This window comes from Aphelocoma coerulescens, chromosome 1, assembly GCF_041296385.1.
Source record: "Aphelocoma coerulescens isolate FSJ_1873_10779 chromosome 1, UR_Acoe_1.0, whole genome shotgun sequence".
Taxonomy (NCBI): domain Eukaryota; kingdom Metazoa; phylum Chordata; class Aves; order Passeriformes; family Corvidae; genus Aphelocoma; species Aphelocoma coerulescens.
In genome coordinates, this window is record NC_091013.1 from 65,464,766 (window position 1) to 65,486,956 (window position 22,191).

Sequence of the window (22,191 nt, forward strand, 5' to 3'; positions counted from 1 at the left end):
GTTCTGATTGTCTGTTCATGCCTCTGTCAGTGACAAATCCTGTAACCCAGCCCTGTCCCCCTTTTTGGGTGGATCTGGCAAATATGCAGTCTTGTTCATTCCCAGACAGACAGATACTAGAGAGGACAGTTTTTATGAGGATGCAGGCCTACTTCCTAGACAGTGTTGTCTGCATCCATTGATGTTCCTTGTCAGCGCCTTCTGAAACCTCAGGAATCCTTATCTTCCTGTAGCAACTTTGTATCTTTTTTTGACCTCCAGCATCTAATTGTTGTGGGGTTTTCTAGTTCAGTCTCTGCCAAAATGTTTACAGATAATGTCATGTTCCATCAGTGCATTTCAATTATCTAGAATATGAATTGGATTCTCTCTGTTATAGGTGTCAATAACACTTCTATATTTTATCATTGATTTCTTTGAGACTGTTGGCTTGGGGAAATTCCCAGGCAATTTGTAGTAAAATTCAACTTCACTGCAATTTAGAGTGCATGAGTTGAATTGAGAGCCATTGTTTTTCCTGTAGGACCAAATGTCAGTAGAAGTGGATTTGCCTTAGATGGTCAAGTCTTTAGCTTAACTAAAAGATACATCTGTATCTCAGGAAAGCGATAATAGTTTGGAATGAGTACACTGCTGCTTTTTCTGTTCAGCAAACATGAACAATGTTTATTTTTCTCATGGGGCCTATGTTTCCTGAGCTACAGAAATTACTGGCTTTTTGCTTGTTCTTTGCCATATACAGTAAACCTTGAGCTTCCTTAATGCTGATGTTCACTTGATGTCAATAGAAAAACACTAGCAGCCTTTTTCTTAATCTTGCCTATTCATGAACTTTAATGGTTGTGTTTATGTCTAGTAGTATTTTGGATTGTCATCCTGAGGTCTGTATTTTATAGGGCTGATGAGGTAGCAGGATGTTTAGGAAATGCCTGTAACACTTAATACTATTACATGTTTCTTTCAGGTTGTCATCTTTAATTGTTCCCATTAATTTACATTCGGTTTCAGATAGAACAAATATTTTCAAAGTCATTTTGTTTGCCCCCCAGAAATCTGGTCCCATTCCAGCTGCTGTCACACTCTTGAGCCTGTAACCACTGAAAATCTGCAGACTTTTTGTTAACCTGTCAGAGATGACTTTAATGAAATGTAAATTAAAATAGAATTTGTTATGCTCTTTTGTCAATAATTAAATAGAAATTTTCTATTTAAAGCTGTTCCTTTCATGGTGGACTCTTGATGTACTCTCCTGTTAGGTTATGCACCTTTTCTTGGTTGTGTTGATCTGGTTTGGTTGCAACACATGCTGCAGAAACTGTTGCTCTTCGCTTTGATGGCTCAGTTGTGTAGAGGACTGTGTTATTGCTCTTCTTGGATGTATTGATTTAGAAGGCTTTTGTAGTCAGAATTGCAGTACCTCAGGAACAGAGTATCCTTTTATTTTCTAAATTCTTTATTAAAACTTTAGCACTATGCTCATTAGTGATGACTTCACAGCACATTTCAAACTGAGTTAGACTGGACATGCTTAGGCTCTTTGTTCATGGCTCCAAGTAAACTTTCACTGTTTATGTCTAGGCAAGCACATTTGTTGGCTTCAGTCTCACTAGACCTACCAATATATCTACCAGTTTGCTTAACAGAATTTATATTTTTGGTTCCCTTTAAGTTTTTACTTTTTCAGGATATGTGGACCTTCTGCTCATGCTGCTCTGCAGTCAAAACGTCACTTATGTTAACATTGGTACCCTCTCTTTCAGTTTAGTACCTTGGGTGTCAAACACCATCCCAACAGCAGTTTGCAGAAGTTAAACAGGAGCACTGAATATGCCTATACTGTACCTCCCCCCAACTTTGCTGCCAGAGTTGTTCCAAAACATTTAGGACAGATGAAAAGATATGCTGCAAAATTCTGTTTTTATAGACAGTGGAAAAATATTGTACCTTATTATATATTTAATTACTTGGGGCATAGCAAGTTGTCAAAGATGAAATTATCTGCAAGTTTGCAATCCCAGTTTGACCAGAAGGGGTAGTTTTAAATTAGCCATTAATAAGAGGAGCGCAGCACTTTCTAAGTTGTAATAAATGTCTTTAACAAGGTCCAAAAGTATTTATACTTTGACAGGTATGGATAAATAGTAACTTTATTCTGTAACTGGGAGTGAAAAGGAATACGCAGGGCACAAATGTTAACTTTACCTTCTGCATAACAGTTCTTTTTGAATTTGCTTTGGGTTTTTTGTACCTTGGTTGAATTTAAGTCTGTGAAGCTCAGCTCTTATTTGCTTTTGATTTTTAATAGCTTGAAGTGAAAAATGCACTTAGCAAACCTAGAGCTCTACTGTTACCGGCAGTAAAAAGTAAAAAAACTCTGTAGTTCACAAGTGTAAATACTCCCTTGTAAATGGGATAGAGTTTCCCCTGTGTATAGACCCAGTGTCTGTGGTATACAGGATCCTACAAGCATGGGCTGCTGCCCAGCTGTTGTCTCATTTGCCCTTGCTGACACAGTATACTCCATACCATATTTTACTCCTTTGATCATAAAATAAATCCTTCTTTTCTAACTTCCAGTTTTTAAACTGCAGGGTTTTGTTTTTCATAGTTTGTTGTCCTTTTAACTGGAAGACCTGTATCTACTAGATGACTTCACAGAAGGAAATGGAGACAACAGAATGGCAAGTGGACTAATTTTACTCTGTGGCAGAGGAACACATTTTAGGTAGGGATTGCAAATCAAGTAGTAATGATCTGAAAAAAGTGTGCACGTAGCTGGAAACTTATAAGCAAAAATTGAATGGATAAGAAAGTTCAGCACAAACTTTGGTGAGCTGCAATGCCTTGGCAATGAGAGAGGGCCATGACTATAACTATGCATTAATATTTCAAAATACATATTGGTAGGCTGTTAGGGGACTTTCTACAGTAAGAATAAATGTCATAAAACACAAGAGTTACCATGCCTCTGCAAATCTTGTAGAGTCTATTAAATGTAAATGGGGAAGATGACACTTGTAAGACAAGTGTTTACCCATTTAGTGTAGTATGAAAGTGGATTGAAGATGTTGAAATGAAGTACTAAGAAGTTAGGACTAAAAGAAGCTGTGGAAGTGAGTAGTGACTGTTGGCAATGTTAAGTCTTAGATGCAGCTGAAATTTATATTGTTTTAATTTCTTCAGGTTTGCTAATAACTTGTCTGCCCCCATTTAAGAATATTAGTATATATGCACATTCCATTCAGTGGTGGCATTTCAATGGTGAGGATAAGTTACCATAAATCAAGCAATAGATCTTGAAAGTACCCCAGTACATTTCAGTATGTACATCATGGCAATACAGCTCAAAACAAATCAGTTTCTGACTTTGTGACTGTATTGTTGTTAACAAATAGTAGCTTTTCAGTGTTGCAACTTCATACGGAAAAGAGGAAGCTGAGAGCAGCTTTGTCCTCTTGACTTGATTGGGCAATCAAACTAGTTGGTCCCACAGTGCTTTGATTAACTAAAATTTTTCTAGGAGGGTGGTGTAGAACTTGGGAGAAGGGAGAATATCATTTGAGAAACCCACTCTCGTTTTGCTGGTCTTCCCCTTCAGTAGCTGCAGACACTCCTCCACTGGAGAACTCTTGCATGAGGAGCTCATTCAGACTTCATGAGTTGCATTCAGGTTGAGATGCTGATTGACTGTTCTGCTTTTTTTATTTTTTCTATGGGGTACAAGTAACTGCTTCAGTACCATTGTGGCTGAGTTCTAATTCACTATTAGGAAAGTGAAGCACTTAGCAGGGTGCCTCTTGACCTTTCTTACTATCATAGTCTGTAACTTCATGAATGTGGTGCATTGAGACTGGCAGAAGCAGTTCCTCTTGAAGCACTTCCTCTCTGTTTATTCCTACACTTAGCATTCGTTTGTTTATTTGCAAAAATGAAATTGACCAGGAAACTTCTGTGTAAAAACTGACAAATTCTTATATGACTAATTTTAAATTGTATCTGTTTGTTGACAGTTGCTTGCAGTGGTGGAAGTGGGATCTGCTAGAACGATTTAGCAGAATTGACTTAGAGCAGTTTAAATTATTGATAATAGAATGCCCTTCAAATGTGTTTGTTAGGCCTCGAAGGACCTTCTTTTTTGGTGAATTTTTACTCTTGGGAAGTAGTTTTCATATGTCTGTTCTGTTGTCCTGTTCCTTATGGAAGCAGAAATCTACAGCTTTTCCAAAAGAATCAGTGGAGAGAAATTTTAAAGTCTTAGATTTGTAGCCTCATTGATCCTATGCCACCTTACATTTGGATAGCAGAGTTTTCATTTTTCAGAATGGGCAGGAAAAAGCTGTTTCATACGAGTTCTTTAAAAGCTGCTCGTTCTGCTTGAGTCATGCACTCTTTGTAGCTCCAATACCAGCAGCTGTCTCTGCAATAAATTTATCTCACTGACCAGGTGCAGGCATTAATAAAAATATATCCATGTTTTTAGTTTGCCCTAAAGGTATCATGTGAAAAATTGTTTTGGAAATTTGTGCGTGCTACTCATAACCTCTGAGAAAAGGGAGTCAATAACAAATGAGGAAGTAGCTTGATTCTTGGCACTGAATTTGCTTGTTTTCTCAAAAACTAAGCATGTTATTAAACAGAAATGAAGGCAAGAGTAACAGTTAAGTGGGAAAGGCCAAGTTGGTTTTGAAGCCATGTGATTTTCAGAAAACAAACTGAAGGAAATCCAGTCCTGGCAGAAGCTTAGAAGAATCTAGTTTGGCTGGTATAAAAGTAAAACTAGGAGGGTTTAAGGAAATTCTTGAGAGTTACAAGAGTGTAAAACAAAACATAGTTTAGGTCAACGTAGCATAAATAAGGAATTGCGTTGCAAATCTTTTACAAGTGATGCAAAAAATACACTATGCAGTTCATTCTCCTCATTTCTTCTTGAGGATGATTCCCGTGAGTATCTAAATGGAAGTTGTTGTCCAAGACAAAGCAGGTCACAGTATTGCAGCCTGTGTGTGTCAGTGCATTGGGTTAATGTACCTGCTAAAGACTAGGCATAGGTTTGCACCCAACTGTTTACAGTTTGCTCATTGATTGTAAAATGCACACTGTCAAATTAGTTCCAAATAAAATTAACAGATTAATTCTGATTTGTGTCAGGTTTGCACTTACCACTTACTAAAAGCTACAGAACCAGTTTAGACTTCTTTGAAGGTATAAGAGGGAGGGGCAAATAGGTGGGAAGTACTGAATTCTTCATAGGCAACAGCTTCAAGTTATATGTACTTCATCCAGATAAGGTTTGTGGATGTTTTTTAATAATACAATAATAACAACATTTAAAACCAGAATGTGGTGTTTTGAAGTACTCTTGGTTGCACTGGTCTTACTGTGTACAGTCAGGCATTCAGCACTTGTGCTGGGCAAGCTGAGGTACTAAGTGTCCATGAACATATTGTGCCTTTATGGATGAGTGGTTTATCACTGTCTAGTTTTTCCTCTATGCAGTCTTCACCTTCAAAAGTTTAGTTTCCTACATCAGCTACTATTAAAAACTTAGCCTCTTTGGCTCAGATTCAAAAACTGCTGGCTCATAAATACAAATGCATTAAACTTGAACAGCTGGGGTATTTCCAATTATCTACTATGCATTCTCATATAGGTTATAGTACCCATGGCATGAATGCATGAACTGCATTTGAAACTGCTCCTAAATCATTACGCTTTAGAGTCTGGAGTATGAAGGTTACCTGAAATAAGTATTAATTTACTGTAGCACACTAAACTCCTTCAGTGCTAAGGCTTGCTGTTGTGGGGCTTGGCCATTCTCGCTCGGAGTAGATCAGGTGGTGATGATTGGGCGTGAGTTAGATCTGGTAACTGTTTGGCTGTTGACATGCAACTTGAATTTGCTCAGCAGTCAGTATTTACTTCATAAGAGTACTGCATTAATTTTACACCCTTTAGTGTTCACCTTCTGGTGGTAACATAGTTTGAACAGAGTTGTGTATTGTGTTTCTCAGACTTTGAGAATTACGTTGAGTGAGTGTCTGTGACAGCACTTGAAGTATTTCCATAGTCATGGTAGATGTTGTAGATTCTTCTTTTTTGATAGGAACTTCCAGTGCTTATTAAAACCTTTTGCCTATCTTCACTTTTAAGTGACTGTCAGACTTTGTTGATTTAGTTCATGAAACGATACTATTTTTATAATTTTTCTGTATTGCCTATCTGTGACTTTAGTATTATGACCAGCACTGAAGGGAATAGTCATTTCCTTTTCACCGTACCTAAAAGGAGATTGACAAATTAGTGAAAGAGAAATGTTCCACAGAACACCTTTCTTCTAACAAAAAATAACCCTTCTCTGTTCCATTGAAAAATATTTTATCAAGTGTCCCAGGAAAACATTTCTAAAACAGGAAAAACACTTTATCAGGAGCAAAGTGTATATTTTAAATAAATTGCATATTAATTGAAATAATTAGTTCAGAACTGAAAAAGAAAAGCTGATTTATTGTAATTGCCACATCTGAAATTCTTTGACTGGAAAATGTGGTAAATGTACAGGGAGGGGGAGAAATTAAAATCCTTCTGTTCAGTTCTGATTCTTAAAAACAAACACAAAACTCTTCAGCATGCTTCATGACTTTAATAGCTCAGCTACAACCTTATGGATCTCTGGGTAATTATATTCTAATACATTTCTACACCAGCTGCATCACTCTATCTGAGCTTTTTCCAGTAGTGCATTAAGTGATATTACTAACATCTGTTATATATTCTTTGTTCTTTCATCTTCACCCTAGGGCTGCATTGGAATATTAAAGAATTTTCCTCATTTTAGCATATTTGTACATCTTGGGCACTTCTGTTTGTCCATTCTTGTCTCATAAGTTCTGAACTGCATGGCTGATTTGACAGATTGGAAGGAATTAGTAATTTTTACAAGTATCTCCTGCCTGACAACTTCAGACATTTTAAGGACTGTAGAATATAATAAAGAATAAATTTATCTCAAAGTAGGCACTAAAGAATGGACATGGTGTGTATTTACTTATAATTGTCTCAATCACAGCAAAAGTTTAAATAGTAGCTTGCGTCTTCTTGAAAAGAAGAGTCAGATGTGAGGCTCCAATCTATATAAAATAGGGCTTTTTTGCTTCAGACATTTGAAAGATGTTTGTTTTTCAAGTGCATCTGCTGTCTTCATGTTGGAGAAGGCAGAATCAAAGCATTTCATGCATTAGGATTGGGTGATGGTTTTATGGTCTTTTTGGTTCTGTAAATTCATTCCTTGGTCTTCGGCAAAACCTAAGAAGTGTTGTCTCCTGTTCAGAGAAGCTTTCCTTTCTTACTGGAAGTTATCTGGACTGGAGGATGAGGCTTGCCTGTGGTTCCTGGGGGAATGTAGCTGCATGAAGACCCAGGTGAATAAGGAATGCATACCTGCTCTGCTGTGCTGAACCCACTGGGAAAACACACCTTACGGCAACCTTGAATTGGCAGCTGTAATATGATACTGGTTGAAGCATGTATGAAACTGCAGTACCGACAAAGGAATCATAGAAAAGCCCTGGTTTTTTTACTTCTTGTGTAAGAGCAATATGCACTTTGGAAACACTTAGTATTGATTTCATTAAGCCCGTTTCTTACATTGCACCCTTCTATGTCAAATGCTTTTGTTTTGTCCCTGCTTAAACTTCTGTCCTTGTGTTGTATATAGTCAAGGCTCTTGTGAACAGCTCTCTGGAGTAATAAAAGTTTGTGTCTGTTGTTCACTAGATTTGACAGAATAAGGATGTGAAAGAATATTAAGTTGCTGTAAGCATTGTGATGGTAAGTAGGTAGGTAGAGAAGCAGTGCTCTGTAAATTATAAAACCGAGGAGAAAAAAAATGCAAGTTTCTCCTTCAGTAGGCACCAGCAATACCACTGTGGAGTGTGGCCTTGTAAGTCCTCTAGTTGTGGGAAAATCAATTAATTATATTTTGTATCCAACTCAGTAACCAGAAGCAGTGAATCTCTAGGAAAGGAGTGGTCCATATGTTTTTCTTGTACACAGCACTGTTATTAGCTATTACTACATTTGTCATAGTAGTGCCTACATCCCAGCTGAACTGGAAAGCCTGTTTGTGTAGGATGTTTAATGCAGAAATGTAACTTTTTAATTTGTAAGTATCCTCTAATGCAGCCTTCCTCTTCTTCTTAGGAGAAAGGCCACATTATAAAGCAGTTCTGTTGTGGACAGAGTTATGGTTATGTCTTCCAAAGTTTGAGTCGTAAGTGTCCAAGTTTGAGTTTTGATTAGCATTGTCATTGCTGCTTTGAAGTTTTAATTGAGAATCTGACAGCTTTTAAGAGCTTGGAGGCAAACTATGGTCCCCTCTCTGGGTTCTGATCTACTGTAAACCATTTAACTTTGGCATTATGTGTTGTATTTTGTTTGACAAATATTCTGAAATTCATAAGAGAATTCTGCTTGACAGGGCCTTTGTTAGGACCTTGCATGGTCAGGTTTTGATTTTCTACAGCACCGGTCTCCAAATGTTTTGATCATGCACTCCATAAGTAAAGATGTTTGAGTGTGCACCTCCAATATATGTAATCTTTTAAATTATATTCATATGCTACTCTATTAATTTATGTATACTATAAAGCATGCTCAAAAATTAAAAAAAAAGAAAGGATAAGATAGAGTTGAAAACCACTATTTAAAAGGGGGCTTTTTTCAGTGACAAAAAATATTTTCTTCTCACGTGCCAAGAGTTTGACTTGTGCTGGGGTGTGTTTACCCCTCGTTGGAGACTACTGATCTACAGGATTAAGAATTTTGCAGCCTCTCAGGGCAATGTATGCCAGTGCTACACCACTCTCATTGTCAAGATACCATTTTTTTATCTTTATGAACAGACAGAATTTCCAGTGGTGCAGTGCATGCCCATTACAGAATCATAGAATATGCTGAGTTGGAAGGCACCTGTCATGATCACAGAGTCCAACCCCTGGCACTGCCCAGGATACCCCAGGAGTCACGCCTTGTGTCTTGAGAGCGTTGTCCAAACACTTGTACTTTTGCAACACACAACAGGAAGAGTTTGCTTTAAGGCTCTCAACAAGCATCCTTCAGGTAGTGGTATCCAGCTAGCAGGTGACCCCTGGCTACTCTAATGCTCTTAGCTTCTCCTTGTCTTTCATGGGCCTAAGCCCAGGAACAATCTTTGCAGCATCTTTCTTATACTGGGAGGAGGAGGTGGCTGAGAAGAGAAAAATGACCGTGGTATTCCAGATTCCACCTTATTACCACTGAGTAGCAGGGAATAATTGCCTCCCTCAGCCCATTGGCTGTACTTCTCTGCTAATACGGCCCCATATGCCTTCCTTGCTACAGGACACATGCTGCTGACTCATGTTGTTTTACCTTGGAGATCCAGCTGATATAATGCTGATGTGTTTTTCAGAGACTATCCTTAAGATCAGCTGCTAGTCTCTTGGAGAGGGAAGTGCTGAGCCTTTGCATGTGCAGAGGAAATGTACTGAATGCACTGCCCAATGATCTCAGCCTTACAACACTCCTTAACCCTTAGTGAACAACTGACTTGAGTAAAAAGCAGCGTTCTGTTGTGCTTTACAGCTTGAGGGTAATGCCACAGAAACATTAAAGGATCAAATCTGAAGGCATTTAAGGATTGACTCAGTTAAATTGTCATTACAGTTCAGGAAGACAGACTTGCTTACTGGAGTGTGGGTTGGAACACAGTTCTTGAGCTTTAACATCATTTAGCCTTTTGCCTTGTTAGTGTAATTCATTCCTTAAAGGTTCCTCAGGCATAAGCCCTGGAGTCTGAACAAATCACATCCAGTAAATTTAGATACCCTCACTTTGTTTCAGCTTTAAAAGGCTTCAGAAAACTCTTTCAAGATACTTTCAAATTCATATGATAATAGGGAAAATTAGTAGCAGTTCAGGTGGGGGTAGTGGGCAATAGGTAGTTTATAGTGTAAGTCTTGTACAAAGCTTTAACCTACACAATTTGGTTGTAATCTCAAGAGATCCTATACTTTCCTTGCATTGTAGAACAAACTCAGTGGAGATGCAGTGTAGACTGAGTTTGCAGTCTTGAATTCACTCTGAATGTCTGCTACTAGTTCAGTATATGCAGTAGCATATACTGAAGAAATATACAAGAAATGAAATAGCTGTTCATGCAGCAGTTGCTGCTGTGCATGAAACAGTATAGATTTCTAAATAACCATGCATTTAATGCTCCACCAGTAGCAAATTACTTCTCGGCTGCTTCTGTGCTTAGCAACTGAGAATTACCTATCTAGTCAACTAATGTGTCCTCTTCCTTATCTGGTCCCTTCTAATATGTCCACAAGAATGGTGCAGTGAGTAGGCCTTAAATAAATCCTTTGGTTGATCCCATATGTTATTTTACCCCTTCTGAAGGCTGCTGCATCAGAGTTTTCAATGGTGCAGGAAATCTGACAATAGGCTAGTGAATTGTTTGTAGTGGTTCTGCAGTCTGAACCTTTACCTGTTGTCCAGATGCAAGTTGTTTTTCTTGTGCCCTTTTCATTGCCTCATTAAGTCCTGAGTATATCCAGAAGCTGGATGGAGTTGGAGGACAGTTACATCATCTGAAGCAGTTTTATGAGGTTAAGGCTGAAATTACTGTATGCACATACTTTGTTTTCAGTATTTTCTGTATGGAACAATATGTTCAAGAAGTTGTTGCTCACACTTGGAACAGTTAGCAGCAATTTTTAGTCAGAAAAACTGGAGACAAAGCTTGTGAAGTTACTCCAGTAGAGATGGTAGATATTTCCAGCCAGAGGCAGGACAAACATCTTCCTCTCATGTTGCTAAGAGAGGTAGACCTGTTGATGTAATTGATAAAGCCTTCTGGCAAGCTTGTGTTTGACTGTCCACTTTTATTATTCTGTCCTTGTCAGAATCAACCCTTCACAGGATTGAGTTCATTCTCTTTAGTTTTAGAAAGAGTAGCTTTACCTTTATCCATTAATACTTATTGCTATGCCTAACTTTTTAAGCTGTTCATGCTATTTTAGTTTCGTGAAATGACTCAGTCTCTTATCACTCTTATGACTTGTCATTTCCAGACTTCCTTTTGACTTCCTTTTTTTATTTTTTCTGAGACCCAAGTTAAATAATGTTCTGTAATGAGAAGTCAAGAACTGATACCTTCCCTTCCTATTGGAAACTCACATGGCTCAACAACTCTGTATTTACTGTTAATGTTTAAGTACTTTCCATCCAGTATTAATCCATGTAATATCTGTTCTGTTTTTCTATTGAAGAGAAATGCTCTCTAATGCCAAATAAGATTTTAAGATTGTTTTTCCAGTCCACTTATTAGTACCTTTTCCAGCAATATCCATCACCAGAAGGTTTATATGAAGTTAATTGGACAAGGTTTTTTCAATCAATCTTAATTGTGTTTTAGTTCTTTACAAATAACATCCAGTGTTGACCATTTTTATTTGGCCTCAGATTGTTGTTTGCTAACAGGACTAGATTGTCCCTTTTACAACACAGTATTTAATGCCAAACTTCTAGTTTTCTTCCAGACCTCTGAGACTTTCCTAGGACTCAAGTAATTTGCACGTCTTTTTCAAAGGTCTAGGTAGATGTCTTCAAGAGGTCTTGAATGCAAGCTACTGGGATCTGCTGATCTAAAGGTTCTGGCTGCACAGGAGGTCCTTGCATTGAATGTGATAATTTATTTCCAAGATATGTTTATTGAGCAATTCTGCTTATCTTGATGCCAACCTTTTGTCCATTTCAGCTGACTTCTCCTGCCATACAGTCTCTCTTTTCAAATTGGTATCTTACTTTGTCCTCATAGCAAAAAAAAAAAGGCACCTGCAATGGCTGAACATACCACATCTTACTGTGTGACCATATTATGTGCACTGACTTTTACGGATTGCTGCCTCTCGACTACTGATGGGGAAAAGGCTTTTGATGAATGTGTAGTATAGACCCACATTGGTGTGAAGTTTAAACCTTTAGTCTTCAAGACTAGTTCAGTGACATTGCAGAGAAATCTAATATTGTATTGTCAAGAAAACATTTTTTTTTTTCCCTAGATTGATTACACAGTCTGACAGGTAGCACTTTTATTATTGTTGAAGAGGGTGTCAGGAATAACATTCTACATAGTACCTCCTGACAGGGTTTATTGACAAGCAGTATGCTCTGTCTCCAGAATAAATCAAATGCTTGAATCCAGACATGGAACTTAGCTGTGTCCCAGCCAAAGGTGGACTACCGACCTAAGCACTTTGGTGCCTGTGGGCACCTAATGTTCGTACAAATCCAATCATTAAACACCTGTGCAAGAAAATGGAAAGCTGCCTGGTGGAGGAGAACCTGAGAGTGCTGGTCAACAGTAGCTGAACATGAGCCAGTGTATGCCCAGGTGGCCAAGAAGGCTGATGGCATCCTGGCCTGTACCAGCAATAGTGTGGTCAGCAAGACCAGGGCAGGGATTGTCCCTCTTTACTCGGCACTGGTGAGGCCGCACCTCAAACCTGTGTCCAGTTCTTGGTCCCTTGCTACAAGGACATTGACGTGCTGGAGTGTGGCCAGAGAAGGGCAACAGAACTGGAGAAGGGTCTGGAGCATAAGTCTGGTGAGGGGCAGCTGAGGGAGCTGGGGGTGTTTAGCCTGGAGGAAAAGGAGGCTCGAGGGGGCCTTACTACTCTCTACAACTGCCTGAAAGGAGGGTGTAGCCAGGTGGGGGTCAATCTCTTCTCCCAGGTAACAAGTGATAGGACAAGAGGAAATGTTCTCAAGTTGCACCAGGAGAAGTTTAGATTGGATGGTAGGAAAAAATTCTTCACCAAAAGGGTTGTTAAGCACTGGCACAAGCTGTCCAGGGAAGTGGTGGAGTCACCGTCCCTGGAGGTATTTAAGAGATACGTAGACATGGTGCTTAGAGACATGCTTTAGTGCTGGGTTAATGGTTGGACTTGATAATCTTAAAGGTCTTTTTCAACCTAAATGATTCTAGGAATGAATGAACCTGAGACCAGGTGTTAGACATGTTCAGAGCTACCTCTGTCTTGGAAGACCTGAACAGGTTGTAATGACATTTATATTTGGGTCAGTTTAGGTTATGTTTAATTCTCACTGCTGTTCAATTTGATAGGCGTGTTTTGATTTATGCCTAATAAATAGTGATCACACTGAGTGCATCATAAGTTATTAATTCAGTCAAAAGTGTGTGATAAAGGCGATTAATGCTTTCTGGTACAAGAGACTAGTCATTAGCATGGTGGCTTGGAAATAATGAGCTGCACTCACCTTAAACCTGGGGAAGTTCAAGCCAGCTTAGTTCAGGAGTGTGTTGTATTATTGCTTGGTGTATTGAAATTACCTTTCTCTCTGTGACACTTAGATAATAGCACAGAACATTTGGAGCTGTAAGACCAAGAAATGGCACAACTTCAAGCCTGGTCGTAGCTGTTGTGGGAGGAGGGATGCCGTGGTTCTAACCTCTGCTTTCAGGCTGTGCATTCATTTTGCATTAAACAGTCATTGGAAAATATCCTGGGAAGCTTACCATCAAACTTGCTGGCTTGAAAGATGATCTAAGTAACTTTCGTTAGCCCTCTGCCCACCTGCAGAAGTGGTGGAAACTGACTGTAGCCTGGAGAATTTCTTTCATGATGAGGAAAGCTTTTAAAGTAAGGCAGGAATAAAAACCCCTGTCCTTATTGCTTCAGAGACCAATTAGTCTGGCTAAGCAGGTATAAATGACTTGGCATATGCAGTGATGAATTCTTAAGTAATCACAGATAGGTTTGAGTGTTTTAACCTAGAGAGATTTTTCTATTTCCCCAACTTAAACCTTTGCAGTTTATACCATGAAAGGAAATGAATCATCTAAAATAATGTTAGAATGCTTTTTTTTTTTTTTTTAAGTTCTCAGTTTTACAGTAGGACAACCAGCAGTATGGGAATAGTTAAGCTGCCCTGTAGCTATACAAGAGCCCTGTTGTACTTTGTTAATGCGTGAGTCCTTGTGTACTGAGAGCCCTGAACTACAGATTTCAACCCCCAGCAGAGCTAGAGCATCTGCCTTAGAGGGACAAGCGAGTAAAACCAGTCCATTGGGTGGGGTGAAGTTTTAGAGGATGCCTCTGACTAGTAAGCTGTTTAATCAAGTATCTCTAGAGCTTGGTACTGAAGTCATTGTCATGAAGCTGACTTTATCATCCTTCCATTTTATTGAGTATTTTTTCATTTAAAGTTAATGCTGTAACTAGTAAATATCTCTGTTTATGAGCAGACAGTATATCTGAACTAGAAGTTTGGAAGTCCTTGTAGGGAGTTTCATTAGCCAGATGATATCAAGGCAAAACTTGTAAAAGCCTGTAATGTAACACTACTGTCTGTCAGACTGTATAACTCCAAAATTGTATTTACGTTTTTTTCACCAGGCTACTCTTAAGTACTGGCTAAGAGAGGCAGGTCTGCTTTAGAAATACTGTACAAGCTTCTTCTCAGCCTAATCTTTATGTCTATGTTTGATGTAAAGCACTGTTTTCAGATGCAAAATATGATTAACTTGTGGGAATTCTGAATGTGCCATTCACCGTTAGTGAATTCTTTCCATCTTTCTGTTCCTCTGAAGTTCAGCCGCTAGAGGGGGTGTAAACCGCCCTCTCTATATAACTAAGGCTTGTACTATCTGACAAAATACGTCTTCGGGCTGGTGTGATTTGCTGGGTTGTTGTGGAAATGTACTTTCTTAAGGTGTCTAATTTCATAATCTTCTTTTGTTGTTGCTATTTCTAAAGTGAGGCGGGTTTTAAGGATAATTATTCCGAAATATTTATATAGTTTAACCATCTGAGTAACTTTTCTTTGCAGGTGATCTTGTGAATTAGTGTACCATCAATGATGGCAGAACATCCACCGTTACTGGATACCACTTCAATTATAAGTAGTGAAATCCCTCTTCTGACTTCCCCTATTGTTAGTGGGGATGGAGCACAACAGGTAAGGAAACTTCAGTATATATATTTTTTTCTTCCAACAGCATCACTGACATGTTGACAGTGTAAAAGATAGTAATCCTTCATCTGGAATATATTTGTGCAGCTTTGGGCATACACCTATATTAGAGATTGAGGTGAAGGCAGAACTGGTGCAGAGATGAGATATGTAAGAAGTATGAAGCAGGAGACCTGTGTTGTGAAAGAACTTCTTTGTGGGAGAATAGGACCAAACAGCTGCCAAGTTGTCAAGCCATGATTGTGTCTTAGTTTGGAAGTTATATATTTATATTACTGGATGACCTTATTAAGGTGAATAAACCTTTCCCTATGGTAGAATATAGTAGCTCAGGCACAGCATGTGCTGATAACTGTGATCTCTAGACTGATACTTGCTTAAAACTGGGTAGCTTGAATGGTGGGACTTGCTTGTGTATGGTAGTGTCTGCCTGGACACTTCTTGAATTTGTATTTCTCAAAGTCAGTGCAACCATCTAGTGCATCAGCTGCTCCACTCAGATTTGTGTCACTTGTTCATGATGTGCTTTGTTCCATCATCCAGGTCTTTAAAGAAGATTGTAGTCCTTGTCTGCCCCAGTGTCAGCCACTGCAGTAGGTGACCAGAGGATGGCCTCCTGCTAGGAGGAGTGCTCCTTTGCACTGCTGATCACAGCACTTCAAGACTGGCACTTGGTCCAGTTTTCAGTCTACCTTGGTGCCTATGCTCTCTGCTTCATCAGTTTCTGTGTTATTCAAAGGAGTGTCAAAAGCCTTGCTAAAGTCATGATAAACATTAGCTATGCCCTCCCCTCATTCACCAAGCTAGTAATTTCACTGTAGAATACCATCCAGGTTTGTCTGGCATGATTTACCCTTTGTGAATCCATACTGACGACCTCAAATCACCTTTTTGTCTTTAATGCATTTGAAAATGCCTTATAGGAAGCTTTGTTCACTCATCTTCCCAGAGCTGAAGGTGATCTTGACCAGCTTCTAGCTCCCTGGATCCTCCTTCTTGCCCTTTTTTGAAGACTGCAGTGACATTTGCTTTCTTCTAGTCCTTGGGAACTTCCCCTTTTCACCATGACCTTTCAAACATAGTTGAAACCGAGTTACTTGTTCTGCCCTCCATAAAAATAAGACTGCCAGGCTGTACTGTCAAGCTTACACTGTAATCATGTAAGATTTTGAGTCAGGTATGAGTTTAAATGTTCTTTTGGATATACATTTTCTTTAAAACTTTGTCTCTTTCTGCTGCCAAGTAACATTAAAACTGGAAAACAAGCAAAGTATTTCTTCAAAGAAGTGAATCTGTGAGGGGTTGTGTTAATCTTCTTATGGAAAAACAACATATACGCTGTTATTGTCCTTTTTTATTAAAAACAAAAGGCAGCTCATTACAACTCCTGCCTAAAGTGGAACTGGTAGTAATCACATGTATTTCTAAAAAGAGAATTTTCATTGATCATCAATAAGGCAAGTAATTTTCTTTCCCCATTTCATGATAACTGGTGGTTATATACCACAGTGTTGTCTCCTGTTCCGTGTTTCACAATGTCGAGTGAAAGTTGCAACTTTAATTCTCTGTCCTTCCTTCACATCTGGTACAAGATTCATGAAGAGTCAGCGAGTGAATTTGTTCAGTGGCAGGAAACTTTAATGGAAACCCTTTTTGCATCTGGTGATTTAAAAGCCATCAGTAGATAGAAAATACTTTGTGTGTCTGAAATATGGGAAGTGCAGAATTGCAGGGACTGTGTTCTCTGTCAAGGTTGCCCAGTTAAGACTTGGGCCTCAAAAAGGTCAGGCAGTTGCTTATTTATTTATGACAGTCTTAAAATCATTTATGTTTGTTTTATATGGTACTCATGAAAGAGGTAGATACTGCACTTGAAAATATGATGTATTCAAGTACAAAACACTGTAGTGTTGCACCTTTTTCGTATTTTTTTGAAAAATATTTTAAACTTGAATATTAGTTCATTGTATTCCTTTATTTTCCCTTGTAACTTTGAAACTATGAAAAGGGAGAAGACTTCTATCTTTGTGGTGGAGTTACTAATTTTTCTGTAAGCCTTTTTACTTAGCTACAGTACACACATTTTGTAGGGATTACTTCCTTGATATATGAAAAGTACTTCTCCAGTTCCTTTCGTAACAGCATTGGTGTTGGATTGCATAAACTTTAACTTAATCTGTAGAGCTGACAAAATTTGTGTTCCTGCAATCAAAATTCAGAGCGGTTTTGTACACGTAAAGAAATGGGTATTTTCTTCTATATTCATGGTGTATAAGTTGATCTGTAGCTGAACTAATTAGGTTTAGTCAGTCCTGACTGAAAAGGTATTGAAAACCAGTAGAAAATTCATTATTTAACTAATTTGCTTCTATGTTGGTATTTTTTATGTTAGACTAGCTAACTGTATACTAAACTTGCAAGTTTTTGTTCAGAAGTAAAACATCTGAGAATTTTAAAAATCAATTTACCCCTTCTTGCATTTTACCAGAATTAACTCTTGTATTTATGGTGACTTAGATTGTTTATACTGCATAACTGAGTTACCAGATGGATACAGACTATTCAGTACTTTTCTGGAACAGTTCATATCTTCAAGATAATCTATTTCAAATACTTGAAGTTCTGCTAGCAGTGTAAATGTGAAATAGCAGTACAAATATTTGAACATGTTAAGAGGAAAGGTCATATGCTTCAAATAGCGGAAGTGTCTGATCAGGTTAAAGCTGTAACTTTCCACCATGTTTTAAAACAAAACAATCCACAAAGTTAGAGGAATGTGAGAGTGTTCAGTCAGAAAACATGGGGAACTTTAAACTGTGTGGATGTTTGTATGTCACTCAGGGCTGTTGTGGAAGATTGCCTGGTTCTGTGTCCCATAGAAAAAGGGATTAGTTTCATAGGTTAAACCAGTGAAAAGAAAAAGCAAAGACCAAGCCTGCTGGCTGCTCCTCCTCTGTTAAGTGCAGAAGTATTGCTTTTACACCTTCCTATCACTGTGCTCAGCATGAGGGTATAATGTACTTCTTGGTAAGGTTGTAGACTGAGAATGGAGTAGGTCTATAGTAGTTGATAGAAACCAAGTGAAACTGAGAACGCATGGTATAAGGACAGAAGTGTTTGAGGGTTTTTCACATAAGGTTAACTAGTGCAGTGATGCTTTAGTGATTATTGCTGAGGCTGGACAGGAAGGATGTGCTTGATAATGTGAGTCCTGATTTGGTGGAAGGAGAGGAAAAGAGGAGGCAAGAGTTCAAAGTACTTTAACGCACTGAGGTTAAATTGTTTTGGAAAGTTGCTACAGCACCCAGTGCTTTTCCGAAACAAATTAGTATATTGCTGACACAAGTATGGAGCAGCCCTGGAGTTCTGGACCCTCACAGCACCTTCCCACTAAAGGTAGCAGTTGCAAAGTGAGACATTCCTAGATCACCTATGTGTCCTTTATTACCAGAAAACATAGCTAGCACTCTCAAAGTAGCCCAGTACCCGTCAACCATTTCCTTTTCTCTGGGGAATGGGACATAGTGTTTGACCTTTAGCTGACTTTATTTCTTGGCAAGGTATAGGGTTAAAGTAACACTTCCAGCTTGGGAGGATGGCTGCTTATCCTCCAAATTTCATTGAGAAGTTTAGATGCTTGGTGGATTTTCCAGAAATCCCACTGTGTGTATATATGTGTAGTGTGTGCGTATATTGTATGTGGGTTTAAATAGATATTTAACATCAAATCTACAGGTTAATGTCCCTAAAACTAATTTCTTCTTTAAATATTTAAACCTGTGATATAAAAGCTGTTATTATTAACCCATTATCATAGGAGGGTATCTTCAGTCAGCAGAGTAATAGATGGCTATAAAACAAATGAAGTAATCCCCTTTTATGGCTTTCAGATTGTTTACGTATGTGGCATTACAGCAGAAATACAATGGTGAATATGGTGTTGGAAAATAAAAATCTAGACTAGATTGCTAAATTAGTTTCCTCAGTTTTTGTTCTGGCACTTCTGCTTCTGAAAACCATATGGTACATTATCAAGTTCCAGCTTGCTTTGGTTTTGCCTTGCTGCTGAAAATCAAGCTTAGAACTGCAATATGTTTCATGATCTTTTCCTCTACAAGAAAAAAAAATCGGTGTTAGAAGTTGTTTAACAACATACAGTGTTATAACTGTTCTCACTTTCCATATTGTGCTGTTTTCCTTTCTGTTATCTGTGCTTTGATTTCGCAGAACACAGAATATGTGCATGGCTGCTTCTGTCCTTTTTGGCTGAGTTTTTTTGCCCTCGTTTTTTTTGTGTACTTCCCCTTTGGCTCTATTGAATTAGCAGATACATCTAACTTCTCATTTTGGAGGTTCATTGAAGTTTGTTTTAGTTGACAATTATTCTTCCATTCTTTAGTGACTTCATAGCATTGAAGCACAGCACAAGTGTGTTCACTGGAACCATTGGAACTCTCAGGCATGCAATGCTTCAGTGCCAGCTTATGGAAGCTCATTATCAAGCTGTATTTTTCCCCAGGATTGATTAGCACTTTTGTGTTGCAACCATCACTGGAAAATACATAATCAAACTTATATGAGACAGTCCGTATACAAAAAAAATCTTTTCCATCGAAGTTTTAAACTGGTTGTTGGCTATGATTTTTTTAAAAAATAGCATCAGAAAGAAAAGCTAAAAATATGTGAGATATGTGAGTATTGCTGACTCAGGGTTAGTAGATCCTTCCTCTATCTCATTTAATAATATTTTTTTCTTAGGAAGGGTGAAGTTTTTTCTTAGTTAAGTGTAAATTTTTTTTTTTTGCCTTAGAGGTCAGAATTTTTTCTAATTTATTTAAACTGTGTCCTTGATAGCAGATGCATTGAAAACTTGCTTTAAATTTCCTAGAAGAAGCCATCATCCTCAGCAGAAAGTGAGGATTCAAAATTCTTTGATGTATAAGTAATGTATGAATACTATGCTGCTTTTGGTGAGCAGAAAGCAGCTCCAGATTTATTGCACAATTTATATTACCATTCAGATATGTTTATTTTAATATTTTCTGTTTGAAAATAAATGTAGAAACAAGAGTGAAGGCTGTGTAGTTCATAGCCTTTTCTCCTTCTATTTGGTATGAAAATTCATGGAGTGAAGCATCCTCATAAAACTTTTCAGTAATCCTCCTTATTCTCTAAAATATCTGTTTTCATGTCCATGATATGAATCCTAGATTAATTTGGTCTCTGATACAGTAGATTCCTCCCAAGATACTTGAGGCATTCAACCCCTGTTGAATTAATCTGTTCAGAAACTGACATTTGGGAGAATTTGATGACACGTGAAAACTGAATTTCAAGTCAGTTAGTCACTGTAGGTTGCTAATACAGTCAATGGGGAGAAATAAGCATGTCCAGAAGATGATCCTTTTCATGGTGTACGATGGTGACTAAAGATCTGTACTTTTTTTCTCTCTCTCTTTTTTATAAGGTGAGAAGCTGCAAATTGCCTGGAGCTATAAGTATTGAGGTAGCTCAATTCTCCTGTGCAGTCTGTTGCAAATGGGTCTGGTTCCTGAGTCTGTGTGCTCATCTATTAATAAGGTTTGGAAGGGTGTAGTTATGTCTAAGCAGTGTCCTGGACTCAGGCATGTCCCCATCTCTCCCCTTCTCTGTGCTGTGGGATGCTTAATGCTGAGTAAGCTGTGACCTGAATGCCAGACTCCCAAGACCTACAAAGTGCTTACCTGTGTTTCCTCAAAAGACAGTTATTGTAATCTCTCTGTAAGTTGTGACAAAAATGTAACTACTTTGCAAAGTCATATTTTTAGTTACAGAAACTCCACTCTTAAAATACGTGAGAATTACACACTTGGCAGATAAGTTATCTGAGGTACATACTCTGCTAGCTGAAAACTGTTTTTCCCTGGGAAGCATTTCTTTACTGAGAGGGTGGTCAAACAGGATTTCTAGAGTTGTGGCCAAAGTCCCAAACCTGCCAGCATTTTAAGAGGCATTTGGACAATACCCTTAACAACTTGGTCAGCCCTCAGTTAGTCAGGCAGTTGGACTAGATGATCATCATAGGTCCCTTCCAACTAAAATAGTCTGTCATATTCTATTCCCTGCAGACTGAGACTTTGCCATACCTGAATAAAGTCCATTAACCCTTTGCATGTTAATTATAGAATTACACACTTTATAGAGCAGGCAGAATGGCATTCTCCACAAACAGATAGACCATAGTTTACACACTATAGTAAAAAATGGCCCTTGGCTTTATTTTTTCTCCCATTCTCTTTAAGTAGGGGAAAAAATACATAGGAAAGGATTGGGATTGTAGAGATTTCTTCCACCAAGCCTCTGGTCCATTACTGATTAAGTCTTTCCAATCTGATCTAGTTGAGATGTATCTTTTAATTTCTCTTCCAGCTCAAGTTTGTGTTGTCACAGTGTTTTGATATACAATGATGCCCAGATTTACACAAAACTGGGTACTTTTTCAGGGTAAAAAAGGCTACTTTAGAAGTGATGCTGAAATTTTTAACATTTGATTTTTTTTTTAATTAAATGCTCTTTTGAATAACTAGAAAACACTGTTCTTCCTTTGGCATTTCCTTTTATGCACTATTTAGGTTAAAAAAGTTAAACACATCTATCAGTCTTAAATATTATGGGCTTTTAACTTGCTATATCAGCAAACAGGAAACTGAGCTGTCAGAAGCAACATTGGGAAATACAAAATTCTCTTCTGGTCCGTAATACATTTGGACTGTTGCAAACTGGCAGATTGATCAGGGAGGATGCCTGCTGAGGGGACTAGCCCCTGTGAAGTATTAGCTGGAACCTTAGCTAGTCCTTGCTACCCCTTTGCTGTGCAGTGTGAGCTCTGTTTGTCATCCACTTTTGCTTAGCAAAACTGGATGAGAAACTGAATTCCTGCAGACTTCAAACAACAAATCATGAAATGAGAGTGATCTGATTCAAGTCTTCTAGTTTTTATTTTTAGAGGTTGATGTGTCTAACCACTGGCCATGACCAGATGCCTCAGAAAGTTCCAGAGTTCAGTGACTGCCCCTAACACTGCTTCCTTCTAATTCCATGTAAACATGGATTAGCTTTAAACTTTGAAGCCCAAATGTTTGTCTGTTGCATTATACAGATTCCTTGAAACAC

The 22,191-nt window shown here is 38.3% G+C and overlaps 1 protein-coding gene across 4 annotated transcripts in view; it reads left to right on the forward strand.

The window, feature by feature from the left end:
* Nucleotides 1-22,191, forward strand: part of FNDC3A (fibronectin type III domain containing 3A) — a 109,248-nt gene that overhangs the window by 2,669 nt on the left and 84,388 nt on the right. For 3 of the 4 annotated variants that reach the window (XM_069010792.1, XM_069010782.1, XM_069010802.1), the window contains exon 2: nt 14,896-15,024. In XM_069010792.1, coding sequence (XP_068866893.1) covers nt 14,923-15,024 — 102 coding nt within the window. In that variant the 5' untranslated portion in view covers nt 14,896-14,922. Of the gene's footprint in view, nt 1-14,895; nt 15,025-22,191 lie in introns of those variants that run through there. The other variant, XM_069010811.1, reaches the window with a different exon arrangement.